The sequence below is a fragment of the Pteronotus mesoamericanus genome, unplaced genomic scaffold (genome assembly GCF_021234165.1).
Source record: "Pteronotus mesoamericanus isolate MK-2021 breed Mesoamerican mustached bat unplaced genomic scaffold, CSHL_Meso_final scaffold_99, whole genome shotgun sequence".
Lineage (NCBI taxonomy): Eukaryota > Metazoa > Chordata > Mammalia > Chiroptera > Mormoopidae > Pteronotus > Pteronotus mesoamericanus.
In genome coordinates, this window is record NW_026555330.1 from 7,440,042 (window position 1) to 7,459,734 (window position 19,693).

Below are 19,693 nucleotides of genomic sequence, written 5' to 3' on the forward strand. Positions count from 1 at the left end.
CCAATTTCCCCCTCTGTAAACTCTGGATATCACCAACCTACCTCACAGATATATTGTGTGGATTAAATGAAAATATACTGGTATCAAGCAAAACACTCCCTCATACACGGTAGCTTCTAATTTCCTTTCTTCTGCTTTCTATGCCAAAGGAAAAGATAAAATAAATCAATAAGTTACTAGGAAGCACTCCCCCGCCCCGCCCCTTTCTGAGCAAAAACTGTTTTCAAAAGAGCCTTGAACTATCTACAGCAACTCTGCTTTCTTCCTAGGAAAAAATGTCACTCCTAGGAAAAGAATGTACTTTCTGACATTTCTTGTACATTTTAAGCAGGACCGATTAAAGAATTCCAAGTTGAGTTCTGGTTTATTAACCTTATGCAACAGAGCTGTTCTTCATTCTACTCAATGGACTCAATGGGAATAGTACCCATAAACCAGGGTGGTGGGGACTAAGAAAAGTCTGAATGATCTGTATACCACAGGAAGCTGAAGACTTCTGCAACTAATGCATTCATTGTAATTAATGCCATGATGTTCCTGTTCATTTACCACTTTTCTTGGACAATAAGATGTCAACACATTTTTAAAAACCCATAATCTAGAAATACTATCCCAGATATATATAAATAGAGCTTCAAAAAAAGCAAAATAGTACACTGATTTTTGTTCTCACTTTCCCTCAAGAGATTCCTAGGGGACAAAGGAAAACAAATATTAGACTTGGGTTATACCAGTATGTGTGTTTGGAGTGGGAAGTGGGTGAATAATTTTATTTTAACATCTAATATTAATACATACTAGTCACTGAGATAGACATTTTATATATCATCTTATTTATTAATCTTCAGCAGATACTATGATACCCCTTTTACAAATGAATAGTCCAAGAAATTAAACACCCAGTAGTAAGTGGTGGAGTCATAATTCACACACACACTGACACAAAACTCTGTACTTTCTTTCCTCTTTAGATCACCCTGGCTTCTTGGCAGTACCACAAGTTTATAAAGCTAATTTAATTAAAAGCAGTAAAATATATAAGTATATATATATTTTAAGATTTTTATTTACTTTTTTTTTCTTAGCTTTTATTTATTTCTAGAGAGAGGGGAAGGGAGGGAGAGAGGGAAAGAAACACTGATGTGTGAGAGAGACACCGATCAGTTGCCTCTTGCATGCCTCCGGCTGGGGACCTGGCCCACAACCCAGGCATGTGGCCTGACTGGGATTAAAACCAGAGACCTTTTGGTTCGCAAGCCAGTGCTCAATTCACTAAGCCACGCCAGCCAGGGCAAAAGCAGTTACCTTATGATAAATTTGTTCTTCCTCGAATTAGCATAAAACTTTAGTATGTAGATTGAAATGAAAATGCAAAGTACCTAAGAACCAAAACAAACATACCTGCTACAATGCAGTAACAAAGTAGTTGTTAAGATAATTAACTTTAGACCTTCCAATATTCACCTACCTGACCAAAAAAGGTACTGCCTAAGTATGGGCCACTTATAATTCCTTAATATGAAAATATTAGCTTTAATAAACAAGTTATTTCATTAAATACTATTGCTGATACTAAAACTCCATACCTGAAGTTCTTTCCAACCTATCACCTCATTATCATGTCAACCCTGTGAGGAAGCTCGAAATGTATTATTTCTATTTCATAAATAAGGAACAAAAGCAAATTAAGACCAAGTTACTTGCCCAAAGTTACAAAGCTTGTCCTTGACAGAGCCAATTCTGATACCTGACTACCAGTGTTCCTCCGATCATGGCCCTTGGCTTCTCTCCTTTAATGATTCTGTAGTTTAAAATATAGTAAAAGCATAAATTGTACTTGAATGCACTGAAGTGATAATTTTGTGATCTTTTCAAATAATCTAGGTATATTAATATAAATGATGCTGTGTTTGTAAAAAAAATTTAGCTCATCAGCTCCTTCGTGAATAAATGTGTCTAACTGCAAAATCAGTTTTTCCATGAGGGGGAAAAAAAAAACCACACTGTGTATCAATATTTGATTTTAACTGTTTTTAAAAGAGACACAATACAAAACATGGACAGGTGTCTCTGAAGGCCTCAGTATAAAACCAAAGCCTACTACTATTTAAAAACCTTGAATGGTTTTCTCTTAAGCCGGAAGCAACTTATCTGAGGCTGTCTGTCCACAGACATGCCTCATTTGGTTACTCATCTGCCACAAGTATCAACCTAATTGTCTCACATTTGTCACCCATGGTCTTAACTTAGACAAACAAATAAAAAATAATGCAAGTCCTTGGCATTACTTTGTTTCTGTTCTTTATTTATAAAATAGAAATAATAATACATTTCCAGCTTCCTCACAGGATTGACAGGATTAATGAGGTAACAGGTTGTAAAGAATTTGGAAGTACTGTAAGGTATAGAGTTTTAATATCAAAAATAGTATTTAATGGCATCATTTATTTATTAAAGTTACTATTTTTGTATTAAGGAATTATAAGTGGCTTCTACTTATGCATTACCTTTTTTGGTCAGGTTGGGGAATAGCGGAAGACCTAAACTTTTAAATAAATCAGTTTAAAGTTCATGTCTTATTTGTCTTATTTCTATGAGAGAGGTAAGCTTGCATTACCGTATGACAATCATTTCTTAAAAAAAAAAAAAAAAAAAAAAAAGAACCTAATCCCTGTACTTTCTGACAGAGGCTAGCTTATGGTGAAATCTCCAAAATGTTCAGTAAAAACCTAGTGAGGCCTTTTTAGGGATGCAGAGAATAAACTAAGAGAGGAGAACCAACTGCCTGGGTCTGTCTGGAAATGAGGGAGCTCCTGGGCCTTGGACTTCCAGTTTTAAAGCCAGGATGAGTTGGCCACTCTAACACTAAGGACCGGAGAGCCCACCGAGATGTTTGACAGCATAAACACACAACTAAATTTTTTTCTAACCACCTTCCTCCAAAATATCACAGATTCACTTCTATTTTTGCCTCATTCAAGCCACAGTGAGCAAACAAAAATGAACAGGATACACAGCAGTTAAAGGAGGGAGGCATACATTTTTAGTGAGAATTTACTTTCGGGCATTAACTTGTGAAGGGACTTGTGAAATTTTTAAAAATGAGTTCACTATCTCCACTGAAAAACTTCCAACATTCGCATCTTATGCTATTTTTACAAAACTGACTGACTTAAAATAAAGCCAAGGTATCCCATGCTGTGGTCTGTATCAATATGAATATTCATTTAGCAGGGAAAAGAGAAGTCTACCAAGGAAATGAGACAGATATACTATCTTCTTTCCAGTTTCTCAAACCTAGTCAGTTTAGTATAAATAATGTTCATACACCAGCCCATACAGATCAGAGGACTGTTCATGCTTGATTAAAAAAATTGCAAGGCTGAAGGCCCCAGTTATGCAGCACAGCCCTCTGAGGCCATACCAATAAAATGCCTCACCAACTGGCAGGTGTCTCAGGTTCTACAAATATGGGTGTCTCCCTGTATGGGAACAAATGTTTGTGTCCAGCAGATGACCCCTCCTACTTGGCTAAGAGAGGAGAGAGGCTAAAATCCTGGTCAGTAGTACAGTACTTGTTTTACAATGTAAAGAATCAGACTTTGCTCCCAAGAAGAGACTTACAATTCATGTGGACTTTTAAAATGTCCTGTTCCTATTTTATACTCCAATGTCCTCTTACTGAAAAGTACCACAGAATAAGTCCTAAGAGGATAAAAATCAATTTTATGACCCCCAAATTAGAAATAACTCAAAGCGAGAATTATACTGAGTTAATTGCTTCAAGAAATTTGAAGTCAGAGTCACGAGAAAAATAAATCCATATTTAAACCCTCCTATTACATTTAATGACTTGATGTCAGTTTCCACTCAAGTGAAAATTAGTTCATATTTAAGTTCTAGTTCCCTGATGATATCCTTATGTGAAAACTGACACCATGCCACAGTTAATAAGACATGGGTTCATAAATATGGAGTTTAAAAGAAACTTACCCTTTCCCTTTGAGCACCTCTGACTTCCAACCCAGTTTCTACAGAAACAGGACAAGTACCAGTGCCAGAAGTCTGCCAATTAGAACTCATCTTTTAGTTGCTGAATAATAAAGCCATATCCCAAAGGCGGCTATAGGTTTTTGATTGTCAGTAGTTCCTAAAAAGAAACCCGGAGGAAAAAAAGACATTTAACCAATTACTGTACTTAGAAATACTCCCTCCTTTAAACTTAGATCCAATAGAGGAGGTAGATCCAATACCATATGTATTTTTTAAAATATATGTATTAGGGCTTCAGACATCTCTAAACTCGGGGCAACATACAGAAGCATCTTTGAAGGTTCAAAATATTTTTAAACCAATACATTAAAGCAAAAAACCACTTATCTATCACAGGAATTAAGTATTTTCAATCACCAAACCTAAAAGTTCAGATGAATTCACTCCTTTTCCAGAATGAATTTTCAGTCAGGATTGTAAAACTGAAGAGGGTAAACTTCACAAAGAAATAAATGGTAATATAGGTAAGTCTCCACTAAAAACAAACCTCTCAGGTCTCAAGAGAAAGCTATAAATCACAAATGAACCCTGAAGTTTTCCAGAAATGCTGGTAACATGCTTGAGAAAAATCCCTCCAAAACACACACACACACCAATTTAAAAATTAAAAAAACTGTGGGATGTGAGAATAGTCTGGCTGCAGTTTTTCTTTTGATGTTGACATGGTTGCTTGGAGAATGTATTTTAGAATCTTTCATCATAAAAAGGAATACATTAAAAACATCATTCCTTTATCTAAATTGATATGTTCCAACTTAAGAGTATTCTCTGTACATTCATACTGGACCTCTCCCATTAATATGTATGAATCTTAAACATGTATTATATTATTTGTCACTGTGAACTTTAAGATGAAATAGATATAATTTTTTATTCTAATTGCTATACGAGGAAAATCAGTTTACTTATGAAGTTACTATCATATTAAAATTACAAAACAAAGGCCATTAAGGAACCACTCCTCAATCCTGTCCATATCCATCCTCCCATTGAAAGCTCTCCAGGGGTGTCCAGCCTTTTGGCATCTCTGGGCCACACGGGAAGTTGTCTTGGGCCACATATTAAATATACTGCAACGATCACAAAAAAAATCTCATCATGTTTTAAGTAAATTGATGATTTTGTGTTGGGCCGCATTCATAGCCATTCTGAGCTGCATGTGGCCCATGGGCCGCAGGTTGGACACCCCTGTGAACCTACTCTACCAAATTTCCTAAATTATGGGATACCTTTCATCAAACAAGTGTCTCAAATATCTCCATCTTTACCTATAAGAAGTAACATGGTCTATCTCATAATGAAAAGGGTGGACTAGAAAAGAATAGGAAAGAGAGAAAAAAAATATACACATAAAATAATCAAGAACCAACCAAGCAGGATAGGTGATAGTGACCCTTCCCCATCTTGGTGGCAGAGACCTCTGGTCATTTCTGATTACCAGAAGCTCACTATCTAAGAACTCGTTTATACTTTTTATGTTGAAAATATTTTTTAAATGCTTTAAAGTAAATGTCATTGACTAATGCACAAATCTGAGAATTTTACTCATAAGGGGGAAAGAGTCTAATCATCCATTTTTATTATACAGGATACGTGTATTTATGTATCTACATCTTAAGCAGTAAGTCTCAAACTTTTAAAGTACATACAAATTGCCTGGAGTAGATCTGGGGCGAGGTCCTGCAATTCTGTATTTCTAACACAGTTCCCAGTGATGCTAACGCTGCTCGTCTGAGGACCACACTTTTGATAGCAGGGATTCCAAAAGACTAATCAATATACCTGCTGTACTGAACCCCAATTACAGTCTGAAAAGTTCCGTGTTTTCATTTTCAAACAGTCCTTAAGAGATTGATGGTGTGTATATTTGTATGTTTACGATTTGTCTCTGGAACAGTGGTTTTCAACCCTGACTACTAAGTCAAGTTACCTGGGCACTGAAAACAAAACAAAAACAATGCTGGGAACCTGGCAGAGTCCCAGTTGACCTAGATCAATTTAAATGAAGTTCTGAGAGAGACCCGGTTATTGGTATTAAGAAGTTCCTTAGGTGATTATAATACATAGCCAGATTTAAGACCTCTGCAATAAAATGCAGAAAAATTCTAAGTAAGCGGTCTAGTTTACTCAAGTGTTCCTGTGTATAAAGAATATACACACACTAGATCCTTACCTAGGGCGCAAGGTAAAACTATTGTTTTCCATATGCTGAAATATAAATTTTATGAAACATCAGTTTTCCAAAGATGCCTTAAAGTATTTAATATATCTGTATGTAGTACCTCAAAGTGTTAATTTTGCCTGTGATGATAGTTCTACTCTGGACACAGATGTATTAACATGCTTATGCATAAAATTTTTCATTAAGGAAATCTGTCAGTCACCTGGGAAAGGTCAGCTATCAATTCAGCACTTAAAGATTGTATAAACAGGTCTATCTGGTTCGCATAGGATGACAACCATTCTACAAAAAGACCATCTAAACTGATTTTTAGTAAGGAAGTTTGGTTTGAAACCACTGGAGAAATTGCAAATTATGAAACACAGAAAGCATGGTCATTATGTTACGGCAGAAAGTATACACAATGACTACATATGACTACAGTAGAAACTGTCATGAATCTACTGAAAGCAAAGAATAAGAAATAACATGACAAATGAAGTGCTAAGGGGAAGGTGACTCTGAAACCTCAGGGTGGCCAACAATTACGAGCCTGAAGAAGAAATAGAATCTCTATTATGGTACTTAAATATGGAACACTGCTGATCTCTGAAGAACAGTCTTACAGAGAATGTGAAATGCTAATTTATTTTTGAAGGAAATATTATCTTTGACTTTTAAATGGCTGAAAGTGTTCCTATTTTGAATTATCTATATACTGGCTTATCTTCAAACAGTGTAGCTAATTAAGTCTTCCAATATTATATATCAGGCATTACTCTAGGTCTTGGAAATAATTGAAGGACCTTTGAAGGAAGTTTGTGTTACTTTCCTGAGACAGGTAGTCAAATCTTGATCAAATCACATCATTCTCCCTGCGAAAACAACTTCCAGTGGCTCTCCACGGCATTCAGCACTTAGAATACAATCCAAATCCTCTGTCCTTGGCAACAAGGCCCTGACTTAAAGAGTGTACTGCCTCCCTTCCTCCATGGGAATGTAAGTTCCATAAGAAAATAGAAACTTGTCTGTTTTCCTCACCAATATACTCCCCCAAGATCTAGAATAATGCCTGCTACATACCACCATATTTTGCTGTGTATTATGTGTACCCACTTTTTAGTATCACCCATGTTTAATGCACATCCTCATTCCCCCCTCAAAAATTTGGGCAAAAAGGTGCACATTATGCATGGCAAAAAATATGGTAGGTAACTAAATATTTGAAGAATTAGCTACATTAATAGAAGACAACCCAGTATAGATAATTCAAAACAGAAATTCTTTCAGCCATTTACAAGTCAAAGATATACTCAACTTCATCTATAACTCCATTGTCTCCACTCTATTGGTAACCAGTTAGAAGGCAGCAGATAAATGATGTTCATCCACAGAAAACAACTTACGTATGTACATACACATGTAATCCTAGAATCACCTGCAATTTTAATTTAAGCTAAACTATAGTCATGTTATTTTTAGGTTAACATCTGAAAACTCAAGGATATCTCAAATCAGTTCCTGGCTGTGAACCCTTAGCCAAGTCACAAAACTCTTCTTGTATCCCGTTAGGATTTCACAAGCTAAACCATGGCCTTTCTTCACAGACTGTTTTAAGACAAAATTTAATACTATGCAAGATTGAATACCTTGGAGAAATACTTGATCAAAAAACTGTTATTTAAGTGACACTTTCAGTGACAAATTCCATGCCATTGTAGTTTCAATCTACTTGTCTCTACCACAGTTTTGAATTTATATTCTGGAAGCATGTCCTCTTAGCTTCCAAGACAGAACACCATTCTGGCTCTCCCGACTGGACCTCTTGTCAAGCGCCACATTCCTTCTCTTCCTGTATCTTAAAGATATTACCTCAGCACTCCACTCTGTTGGCCAGCGTTGCTCAACATGCAGCCACTGACCATGGACTACGTAATTTACCTGGGGAGCTTGTTTAAAAAAAAAAAAAAAAAAGACTCCTGGGCTACGCTGGCCCTACCAAATCCCAGAACTCTTGAGGTTGGAGCCAAAGGCCTATCCAATTCCCAGGAAGTGCAAATGTCGATGCACTGTATAGTTTGAAATTCACTGCCAATATACTCATTTGCAGCTCTAATCCTATCCCATCCTCCAGAAAAGGAGTAATGAATTATGATACTATAGTAACAGAGGCCTGTTTGAAGCCTGGCTGTTACTTACTAGCTATCAGATTATGGTCTATGCTGAGATTTACATGAGATAACATGTATGAGACTCAGAATGCTGACCTGAAATGGGTATTTAATAAATGACTGCTATTATTAGTACTGTTGCTTTTTATCAACATGTCTCAACTGATTATGCCTCACTCCCTGCCCACCTCTAACTGGCTGGCCCTCAGAATTCTCTTTCAGTAAATGACCCAACCATTGTAACTCATTTTCCAAGCTTCAACCTGCATCATTTCCATTGATCAACAGGCTGCTAGACTGTTACTCAAAACTGTCTGCCTGACATCTCAATCCCAACCTCCCTCTTCCATTCCACATCCTTCTCTAACAAATTCTTTTGTCGTCTTTCTTGACCATCCCACCTTAAAGGAAGCTGTTCATACACTTGCTCAGGCACCCTTATCACCTGAAAAATTCATTAGCAGATGAACTCCAATACTGGCTTGCAACATCTCCCCTGTAGTTGTCTTCAACTGTGAACTTTCCCCCTGACATTTAACTATTTACCTGTTTATATCTCGTTTCTACAATTAGAGCGTAAGTTGCTGGCAGGGGTAGAGACTATCTGATACTTTTTTATATATGCTCAGCACCTTAGTTCTTAATATACAACCAGCACTCAAATGATTACACTGAAACCCATGTCTGAAAATTTAGTATTACAGCATTCAGGTGGAAGCACATTAACTCACTTTACTTCAACATCAAAATCACTTCTGGGTTGCTAAGAACAAACTTATCTGAAGTTCGATGGAATTTTGTCATTCCATAAATTCCTCTGCTAACAACTCAAAACTAGGATATAATTCAAGTTATTAAGTAAAAGTATCTTTTAACCAGGGAAGCTTAGAGAATAAGCTGGGAGATAAAGGTGGTGGTCAGATAAGCCATACCCATCCTATTGCAAAAAGAAAAATAGATGCAGTACAAGTCATCTATTTGGTTGTTTTACCAAAGTCAAGGTAATCCTATTTTCAATTTTAATACTCAAAGCCAGGCTTTCCAAATAACACAAGCCAATTCAGGTGTTCGTGGAACCATTTCTTTTAGAGTAGAACCCTAAATTTAGATTGTATGAAAGACACTGGGAAATCACACAAATATTTCAAAAGGGCAGTTTCTAATTTATAAAACCAGAAGAACTCTAGATCCAACAGTCAACCCAATTAATAATTTTTCCTTCCTGGTATAGCTGGAAATAAAATTTCTTGAGTAGTTTCAAAATTGTCATGCTGTGTACCTTTCCATTTTGCATACAGCTTCACATATAAATAAACAAATCCCCAGGTGCAACATTTTCTTCTTGTTCCTGAGAGGAAGCCCGAGATCTTAGAAAGATACCAAATATGCAGAAGTACGAAGAGTCTAATATAATCTTTCTCAAATCACTATAGTGATTTAAAATACTTGTTTAATAATTGGAAAAATTACTTAATAGGTTTTCAGTGTGAACTACTCAAAGAAAATACACTGGAAATTGACATTCCTAAGTTATAAAACATTTAAAGACATGTAGGTAAGAGATCATTTAGCAGAGCTTTAGAGGGCAGCCAACCCCTAAGCAGATTTTTAAAAACTCATAAAAGACACTGAGTACCTGAAACAAACCATTGTACTTTACTTTTCCCCTTTGGAGATAAAAATTTCATGAAAAAGAAAAATGATACTCCAAATTTTCAATCCCATTTAAAATAAAAGAAAACCTAATTGTATTATGCATTTTAAAAAGTTGTGCTCGTGTTAGGTTGCCAAAACCTCACACTTGATTACTGTCAAGTGGGAGGAGCTGGAAGGGCTCAGAAGGCTGGTAGGACTAAATGGGCCATGAAAATGATGGTAATAACATTGCCTATTCACTCCCCTCAAGTTGTAGTAGCCTGATTTTATAATTAATCTCTTTGTGGGATAAGAAAGAAAAAATAAAGACCTAACCATCTTGGCTAAATTATCTATCATTCCTAGACTGATGGGGGTTTTTTTGTTTTTTGGCTATATAGTATAGTAAACTTGGAGGTTTATAGCAGGAAATTCTTCCAGCACCACTAAACCACCACTAAGGAGGGTGAAGGTCACAGCTAATAGGAAATGTCAAAATTTTAAAAAGATATCAAGGCTATAGGCCCCAAACCCACAGCCAAGAGTTTAATGCTTTGACATCTACATTAAAAGAAATTTTTCAAAAAATAAAATTAAAATATCCGTAGAACAAAAGTTCTGGCCTGGAATTTTACAAACACAACACTTTGGTGAGGGAGGTAGCCAGTAACAGCAGCAGAGTGCCTTAAGATTTCCAGAGAAACATACCCCAACATTAAAAGTTCTCACCCTATTAATTATAATGCATTTTTTACCTCTAAAAACCCTCTTACCTGTTTACAAGAGTTTATACAGCTGTTTGCCACTGGAACACCACCTTGCAGAGTATAATCGTGGCATCCTTTGTTGGTAAGCACCTGTTGCCTAAGTAATCATCATCCCGCATGGAGACAGACAGCACTAGGGCTCTTCCATCCGAGGTTAAAATTCAAAACAAGCCCAACAAGCCTGCATTTCAAGGTGGTCTTCGTCTGCAACTAGTTAAGTTTACAACTGGCAAACAACAATGGTGTCTGAAGCCAAAGGTGCAGCACTGCTGGCTTCCTCTTGAACTCCAGCGTTGTCACTGTGCACCGAAGTCTCCTGCTGCACCAGGGGAGTTGTTCTCCTGTACTGGGAACAGCTTCCAAAGCTCAGGACCCCCTGTGCAGGATAATGCAGGAACTAAAGGCAAACATTTTTTTCCTCCTTAGGGATGCCTCCATTTTTTTCCTCACAATCTGTACTACCAACCGAGGTGACTGGGCCTGAGTGTGCGTTCGTACCTACGAAACCGTCACGGTGCATGCACATCCAAGGCATGTAGAACCACAGGTCAAATAAGGCACAGATACCAAGTAACGGTTCTAATTACAAACACTAGCTCTCAGGAACTCTTCATCCATTCAGAACTAAACCCATCACCGCATACCTCTGGTGAGAAGCCCCTGGAGATGAAGGAGCTCCTCAAATGTGTCAGGAAAGGCTTTATTAACATCATCATTAACATTTAAAAAGCACACGGAGCATTCTCCTTCTTTTGGCAATTTGGTGCAAATGTTAAGTGCAAGATAAAGCAATTGCAAACTTTTCTTCAAATTAAAAATGAAACTAAGGCCAAACGTGATGGGTGAACAAAATAAATCAAAACTTAAATTTCAGCAACTCCGGCTCTTCCAACCAGCAAAGCCCCCGACTCGTGCACTGTGGTGAGGCTTACGGTGCTTGCCCCGGCTTCTTGCGTGCCAGCCAACAGCACCATTTCCTCATCAAGTTGAGGACCGAGAAGCAAATGATCCCCTTCACTGCAAACAAAGGGGGTCACAGTAACACTAGTGATCCTTCAGAATTGACACACCGTGACAAGTCAAAATGATGGTCTCCCTGCTTCTTGCTCAAGACATACAAGATCTGAGCAGCAGCAAGTAACGCCTCAGCTGCAAACAAAGGGGTCAAAGGTTTGCCGTCAATTCACTTCCAGGCAGAAAAACATTTTCCTCAAAAGAAACAATTTATTTAGAATAAAACAAAAGCAGCTCAACTGTGAGCGCACGTTTGAGTGACAGCTACTCTTAAGCTGTGTGAGCCATAAAAAGGGTTTTTCTTTACTTTTCCAGAAATCTTGTGTACACAGCACAAAGCAAGAGGTCATTTTTTTTCCACTTAAAACACCGGCATTGGCATCACAATAGCAGATACACAACTTTAAGCTGCCATTTTAGTAAAATGCACAAATACTAAACAGATTAGCTTTCTTCCATCAAGAGGCCCATGTAAACTCCACATAAGCCACAACTTCTCTTCGAAAAGGTCCATTAGAGCTTTGATTTCCGTATCTTCATCCACTGTTCACCAGCTTTGCTTGCAGGAGGGAAAAAAAGGTTATTCAGTAAAAATGTTTACAATATTAAAAATATATATATATATATATATATATTTCCCCTATGCCATCATAGATGAACATAATGTTAACAAGACCTTCCTGGATAGTCCACCTTGACCTCAAAAGCACCAATAATACCCACTAGCACAAACCTTGAAATGAATTTACTGTATGAAAAGACAAATAACAAGTAGAATAGGGTGGACTTTTTTTTAAAGACTGCAATTAAGTGAGGATTATAGGACTGAAAATATCCTTTATACCCATGTAACTGAGTAAAACATACTGGAAAAAATTCAGAAGAAACTAAGTTTATAATCAACCTATAATCAATATATTCTACATATAACTTAAAAAAATGAAACTGTAAAAAGGTGAAGTTTAGTCAAACTTTAACCCCCTCTATTTTCATTCTGTAACTTACATGGAGCAATACAAAACTGCTCCATTATAGAAAGGGTTCCAGATACAAAGCCATTTAAAAATCCACCTTCATCTGTGTTACCAAAGACAGCAGCTGTTATTTTAAGAAAACACTCCTACAAACCATTGTTAAACAGCCAAAGAACACTTTAGGACTTTTACTTTTCAGTGCTGTTTAAATCACACTTATAAAACTCTTAATTAAGGTGGACAGTTCACTGTGGTTACCCAAAATCATTTTCTCCCCTTAGGGACATCACTATAACCAGAATGTTAACAGGGTCACATCCACTTCTGCTCTGTTCTAATACCTAACTCCTATCTGTCTCAAAATCACGCACTGTGGCAGAGACAGAAAAAAAATGTCCAGAAATTCTCTCCAAAATTTGTCTTTACATGAAAAGTCATTAAGGCCCTCTTCTCAAGAGGATTTCCTAATTCTGTTACCACAGAGTTTTTGGTGAATGGTTCCTGTATGAACGTCAACTGCAGTTCAAACTATACCTGCATAATGAGCAATTTCACTGTTTAAAGAAAAGTAGATTTAAAAAAAATATTTTTAAAAAAGCTGTCAGTGAAAACCTGCTCATAAACGTTTTAAAATAAACCTAAACAGTGTGTGACTATGAAAGCAACATACATACAACTTACTTTTACTGCTGCTGTACCTCAAATCATCTAATTGAGTTAAGAAGGGCCAGAATATATTACCGTCAAAATGTGACAGAAGATTATATGAGCCAGAGGATGGACATTTTAAGGTGTAATCTTTAAAGGGAAGAACACCTACGCTCAGTTATGAGTCAAAGTATACATCTTAAACCAGGAATTAAAATTTTTGTGTGGAAAAGTCTTTCTAAGAATCCCAGTTACAACCAACAAAATAGTATTTAAAAATTGGCTAGGAGCTGAAGGCTTGCTTAATTTTCCAAAAGCTCTGAAGTGGTCATCCAAAAGTCTTAATTAGCTTTATGTTTTTCACCAGTAATACTTAATATGTCATTAAGTGATATACTGAAGATATTTTTTCATTCATTTGAACCAAGTTTCAGAAACATCAACTAAACAACTATTTTCTTAAAACTATGAGAAAAAGAAAAAAATTGGTTGTTACAAAGAACACCCAATGCTGAGATTATGAAATTCTGACTAATGAGCATCAGAACCAGACAGTTTTAGACTTTTGTTTTCATTCCATTCTGAAGGTTTAAGTCAATAATTTACCAATATTATAAACCTGCATAAACAGAATGAGCATCACAAAGAAGGGATTCAACTGAATGATGGCACTCTTGCAGGTAAGCACCAAACTAAACAATTATTTATAATACATACGTTTAGAAATGGTATCAAGCCATTGTTTCAAAAACAATGAAGCACAAATTTCCCAGATCTAACAAAAGCTGCAATATCAAAGATTCAAACAAACATGGAGCGAGAACCGCTTAAAAAATAAAAAGGGGGGGGTACTACACACACTTGGGTTTATCATAGAATTAGATGTCATGGACTTCACTCTCTAAAAGAGCAGAATTATTCGTCCAACCATCTGATCAAAAGATATTCAGAAGTTAATGGTTAGTGAGGTTTAAACTGGAAAAATGTATCTAGTCAAACTGTACTTTGACCCCACGTATGCACAGACTGCACACTTGCATTAGTTTCTGAACAGGTGTCTATGCCATATTACCATGCCAAGCTCGGCCTTTTAAAAGCAAAAGGCACCCAAAGCCTTAACTGCAGGACTTTAGGTATTTTCCCTACAGGCTAACCAAGGGCCTTTCTGTTCATAGGCTAGTACTTTCCTTCTCTCAAAATGGCTAGTTTTTCCAGTTTAAAAACAAAACAAAAAACCTCCAAATCTAAAAAGAAAACTTATGAATGCATAATGAAAAAAAAAAGACAGCAGTGATGAGGCTTTCAGGCTGACATGTATTAGACACCTGTCATAATGGAAAATAAAAAAATTGTATGACATTTCCCTAGGTTATTATTGGTGCTATTTTAAACTACCAGCTTTGATTAACAGAAAGAAAACAGTTGGGTTCTGCCAGGCCTTCAATAAGTCACTTTCACAGAGTAGAAACATGACCATGATCCAAATGGTCCTAAAGTTTCTAATCGCTGTAAAATTCAAGGGCCTTAGCTAAAGTCCTCAGCATTTAAATCAACAGGGGAAAATGTACTAATGAGCTGAGAAACTAGAGGTGGTAGCCAAGGGACAGATGAAAAGAAGAAAGACTAAAGAAAATCATTACTTTTAAGCAGAAAAAGCCCTTGTTAAGAACCAAAAGTTGATATAATCTCCAGCTTTCAAAAAACTGAGGGTAGGTTAAATTATTTTGAATTAATTCCAGATGTTTGGGAAAGTAAAACAATTAAAAAAAGGTTTTCCTACACTGACATTTCAACTCTCTGTGGTTGGACACTAGTAGAAGTATTAAACACAGTATTTCAAAGTTATTCAAAACATTTTCAGTAATGTAACGTCATCGCTACTATTTAAATGTGAAGATAAAAAATACATGCAAAATTTTATAAGAGCATGTCAAAGGCATTTCACGATGACTTTAAAAAATTCTGCAATCTAGATATGGCTGATTAATGCCCACTGAAACAAAAGATGACTTATGAGCCTGCAGACAACTCTTCTTTCTATTATTGCAATCAAGAATCTGAATGGATACAAAAACAAAAACTCATCTTTGATGAAAAACACTTAAGTTTTGAAATACGCACAATTAAAACTGTACCTAACTACACCTCCCTGAAAAAGTCAGTAAAAAGACCACCACACACCAATAACTGACCAAAGAATTCTGATTTTAAAAGTGCCTACTTACATCTTGCATCCTAGTGTAAGTGTAAGACACATGGTCTTTAACATACTCCTCAGTTTTTACTGAACAGTTATAGCTAGAAACCAAAAGTGCATATAAAGGATACAGAACTCAAGAACTACTGATAAAAATGCGTATGTTAAAGCAAACTCTGGGAATAAACTGTGTATTTTAAGAGAAATACTCAAATACCTGATTAAAGTAATTACACTGCTATACAGTTTACCAGCTTCTACTTTTGAGGGCCCTGATCAGATTTTTTCAAACAAATAACATTTCTGGTACAGGAATTCTTTTACCTACGTACCAATCAAGCCATTTTTAGGTATATATTACCATCTTTATATAGTCAATGGGTTCTTTTCTCCAAATTTTGACTTTTCAAAATTTTGACTTTGTAACTTTGAGGATTTTTTTTTTTATGCTCAAGATTGAAAAAAGAAAAAACCAAAGAGGAGGAAAAAAGTTACTCATAAGTGTGTAACTCCTAATTAAAGTAAATCCATCTGCCAGCTACCTTCAGGGCATCCCTTTCACTTAATAGCTAAACTGTCCTGGTGTCTATTTTAAAGAGGCTTATAAAAATATAAAAAACAAAAAGCTACAACTAAATAACTAAATAAAAAGAAAATTTCATCTGATGCTGTATCCCATTATACATCACAAAACAGGAACCATGTCAAAGTAGTAAATACAAGTTACACATGGACTTTAAGACGCACCACGGACAATGATCATGACCAGGTAATCTTCTTCAGATTTGGCCAGTGCCTTGGCAGGAGAATCCAGGAACTGCTGGGAGAACTCACAGGGTGGGAAGGCGTGAAGGACTCCGGTGTTTTCCTTGTCTTTGTTGCCCCCCACGGGAAGGCTGATCACCCCGGCGGCCTGCTTTTGCTTTAAATAGGACACCAGGTTCCTAAGTGGCCTCTGAGTAGAGGTGGCAGTGTCTGATGTGGCTGAAGAGGAGGATCTGCTGTCAGAACTTCCAGGCACAGCCAGAAGAATGGCATAACCGTTGGGCCCTGCCACTTTGATGCGTCGAGTTACTTCATCCAACTTGGGCTGGTCCAAACGAAGACGCTGAGTGATCTTGAGCTGGGCCACTTTGCCTCCACTCGAGCCCTCCACAAGAAGACTACTAGCCACTTGGAGGTCACCCTGCAACAGATGCATGTTGGAAGGAAAGTTGCTGTTCTTCAAGAGAAGCATGCCCTGCCAGGCCAAACAGAGCTTGGGAGAGGCTGCTGCTGCGGGTGCTGTCCCACCATCCTGTTTCTGGGAAGGGGACTTGAGCTTTGACGAAGCAGTGCTGGTGCTGGCTGCACTCCCATCAGACCGGTCTTCTTTTTTCAGAGGGCTTTTTCCCTCAGTGGGAGCAGCTGTCCGGTGCTTCCTATCACGTTCAGCTGATGCAGAGTTTTTGCGGTCTCGCTTGTCACCCTGGCTTTTCTCCAAACTACCTCGTCTGTCTCTTATTGGAGAGGGCTTTTCCAAGAGAAGAAGACGAGAAGATCGATCATTGTCACTGTTGTAGCGATCCCGGCTACTGCTCAAGTCTGGACTACGGTCAGGAGAAGGAGCGCAGTGACGTTTTCTTGGACGGTCACTCTCTGGGGACCTATCCAGATGCCGGCCCCCACTGTCCTCAGGCAGTCTTCGCTTCCGAGGCTGGTCTCTGCTGCTGGGCAGATCTCGCTCACCTCTGTCCCGGTCCAAAGACCAGCCATCACGCCTGCGATCCAGGCTATCCAGTGGCTCATAAGCAGGCACAGCAGTAGCTGCAGTCCGAGTGCGTTCCCGGACTGGGGGCGGGGGTGGCACCCAATCAGAGTCAGTATAAAGGTCCCTATCACAATCTCTGTATAGTAAGGGTGGCGTCCTATCCCGTGCACCCCTCAAAGGGTCAGGTGCCCGGTGTCCGAAAGCATCTGTCACCAGCTCATAATGAGTTAAGGGCAGAGGCTGCAGATATTGCTGCTGGTACCGATGTTCTGTGTCTGCAAAGTCTACTCTAAGGCGACGATCTGGGCCACCAAGTGGAAAGCCCCGCATATGGGTCCAGGCAGCATGAGCTGCATCCAGGCTTTCATACTGGATATATGCCCAACTGTCACCTTTGCGGTAGTCTATGGTGCGTATGGTGCCAAATCGGTCAAACTCTCGTGCCAGAGCAGCAAGAGGCACCCAAGATCCCAGGCCACCTACCCAGAGGCGAGTGGTGGGTGTAGCTTTGCCATAACCAATTTTGATAGGATTCCGAATGATAATTTTGCCAGACATTGCTAGTTTGGCCCGGTGAGACATGTCTAGGTTCTCAAATTTGAGAAAGCCATAGGTACTGGTCTGGCCCCGAGAAGGTCTCTTAATGTCTACTTCTGTAATGACTCCAAAGCGATCAAAAGCCCTTCTCAGATCACTCTCTGTCACAGTGATGTCTAGGTTACCCAAGAAAAGCGTCCTGTTAGCACGTTGATCATCCTCCGGTGAGATCTCATCCACTTCTCTGAAAGCTGCAGCACCTGCTCCAGCTCCCACCCTTGGCTCAACGTTGTATGCTGGGCGCACTCTCTCATAAAACGGGTAGTCTCGCTCTCTCTCCAGGTCTCGGGGCAATGGTGGCGGAGGTGGAGGGGGCAGGCGACCAAGAGCCAACTGCTGCAACCGGTAGTCTCTGTATCCCAAAGCTGCCCCACCGGGGGAAAGTGATCTCTGGCCTCCGCCACCTCCTCCAGGAGGGTGCCGGTGACTCCCTACAGAGGCCCCGACCACGCTGGATGACGCAGGGTAAGTATCTTTGTCCAAAGGGGAGCGGCTGCGGCGCCGGCTCACATACACAGCTTCTATCTTCAGGGGCCGGTCATAGAGCACAAGGCGGCCTCTGGCATGCTTGGCCGCCCGCGCGTCCTCTGGCCGCCGGAAGTTCACAAAGGCTACGCGTTCATCCCCGCCGCCAGAACCCGAGAGATGACTGATTTTGACACTTACATCACCGAAGCGTTTGAACTCGTGAAACAGTCCGTCCTCCACCGCTTCGTCACTCAGCTGGGACCCCAACTCGCTGATCTTCAGTGTCTTGTACTCCCCGCCGTCTGAAGCTGAGGAGGCGGCCCCAGAGGAACGTGACTCCCCGCCTCCACCTCGGGAGCTGCTGCGCGACTCGCCCCCGCCCGAGGAATTTTTAGTGCTTGGGGAACTGTAACTATGCAAGCGGCTACTGGAGCTTCCCCCACCAGTGTCATACTCGCGGCTCCCACCTCGGCTGCTGGACTTGTCGAGATGAAGGCTGCGCCGCGACCCGCCACCGCTGTCGGTCTTTCCGCTGCTGCTCCCATTGCTGCCACCAGAGCCCCCTAACTTCTTGCTCCGCTCCCCGCGAGAAGTCGAATCCTCACCACCACGGGAGCGCTTGGGTTTGACTGGAGAGCGCTCTTTTCCCTTCATTGTTGCGGGTCGCCGGACGCCTTCTCCGCGGAGCTGATTAACCCGCCGCCCCGCGCTGGTTTCACACAGCGGAACCGCATGCCGCCATCTTGGACTCCGCCGCTGCAAAGGATCCCGCCCCGCAGCCTCCATTGGTCACGTAGCTTCTCTCTTCTACGGTCTCATTGGGAAAACTACTTGTCTGTCTTTACATCTCCCCGCGCTCCGGGAAGGCGCCCGCCCAACCACTGTTATTGGGTTCGCGACGGCTTAGTGGGAGTACCTCATTGGTTACATTTGTTGTCCATCTTAACGGTTCCTCGCGCCAGGCTGTAGCTCTGCCCCTCGGACTTTATGGTCACCTGACCCAAAGTCTGCAGGCGTTGATTGGACAAAAAGTATGCCCTGTAACGGTACCTCTTGGTCTCTGAAAGCAACAGTCCCACCTCCTCATCACTTTCATTGGTTTTCCACCCCGTCCTTTAACCCACTACTTGGGAAGTCGGGCCATCTTTTCTGGCGTTTTTTTCTGAGAGGCCGCCTCACAGCGATCTCGCGCGAGAGAGCGCTCCCTCTTTCGTCCCCTTCTTCCAACTCCTCTGGCCGCTGAGAGAAGTTTAAATCT

At 39.6% G+C, this 19,693-nt stretch overlaps 1 protein-coding gene across 2 annotated transcripts; it reads right to left on the reverse strand.

Annotated features, from left to right (window-relative positions):
• Positions 1-10,706: 10,706 nt before the first annotated feature.
• On the reverse strand, positions 10,707-19,221 carry RBM15 (RNA binding motif protein 15). Of its 2 annotated transcripts, none has more exons than XM_054564700.1 (2): positions 16,368-19,221; positions 10,707-12,355 (listed from the first exon to the last, which is right to left on the reverse strand). In XM_054564700.1, exons 1-2 carry the CDS (start codon positions 19,219-19,221, stop codon positions 12,315-12,317), a joined length of 2,895 nt encoding a protein of 964 aa, XP_054420675.1. In that variant the 3' UTR covers positions 10,707-12,314. The 2 variants fall into 2 exon arrangements, with proteins under 2 accessions (XP_054420675.1, XP_054420676.1); XM_054564701.1 differs by having other exon boundaries at positions 10,707-12,360.
• Positions 19,222-19,693: the final 472 nt, after the last annotated feature.

What these genes read in the sequence shown, in the direction of transcription:
- RBM15 (XM_054564700.1), bottom strand. Translation starts at nt 19,221, where the DNA reads ATGGAGGCTGCGGGGCGGGATCCTTTGCAGCGGCGGAGTCCAAGATGG. An exon ending in GGTCATGATCATTGTCCGTG is followed by an intron (nt 12,356 to 16,367) that starts GTGCGTCTTAAA and finishes CTGCAAGCAAAG; the next exon opens with CTGGTGAACAGTGGATGAAG.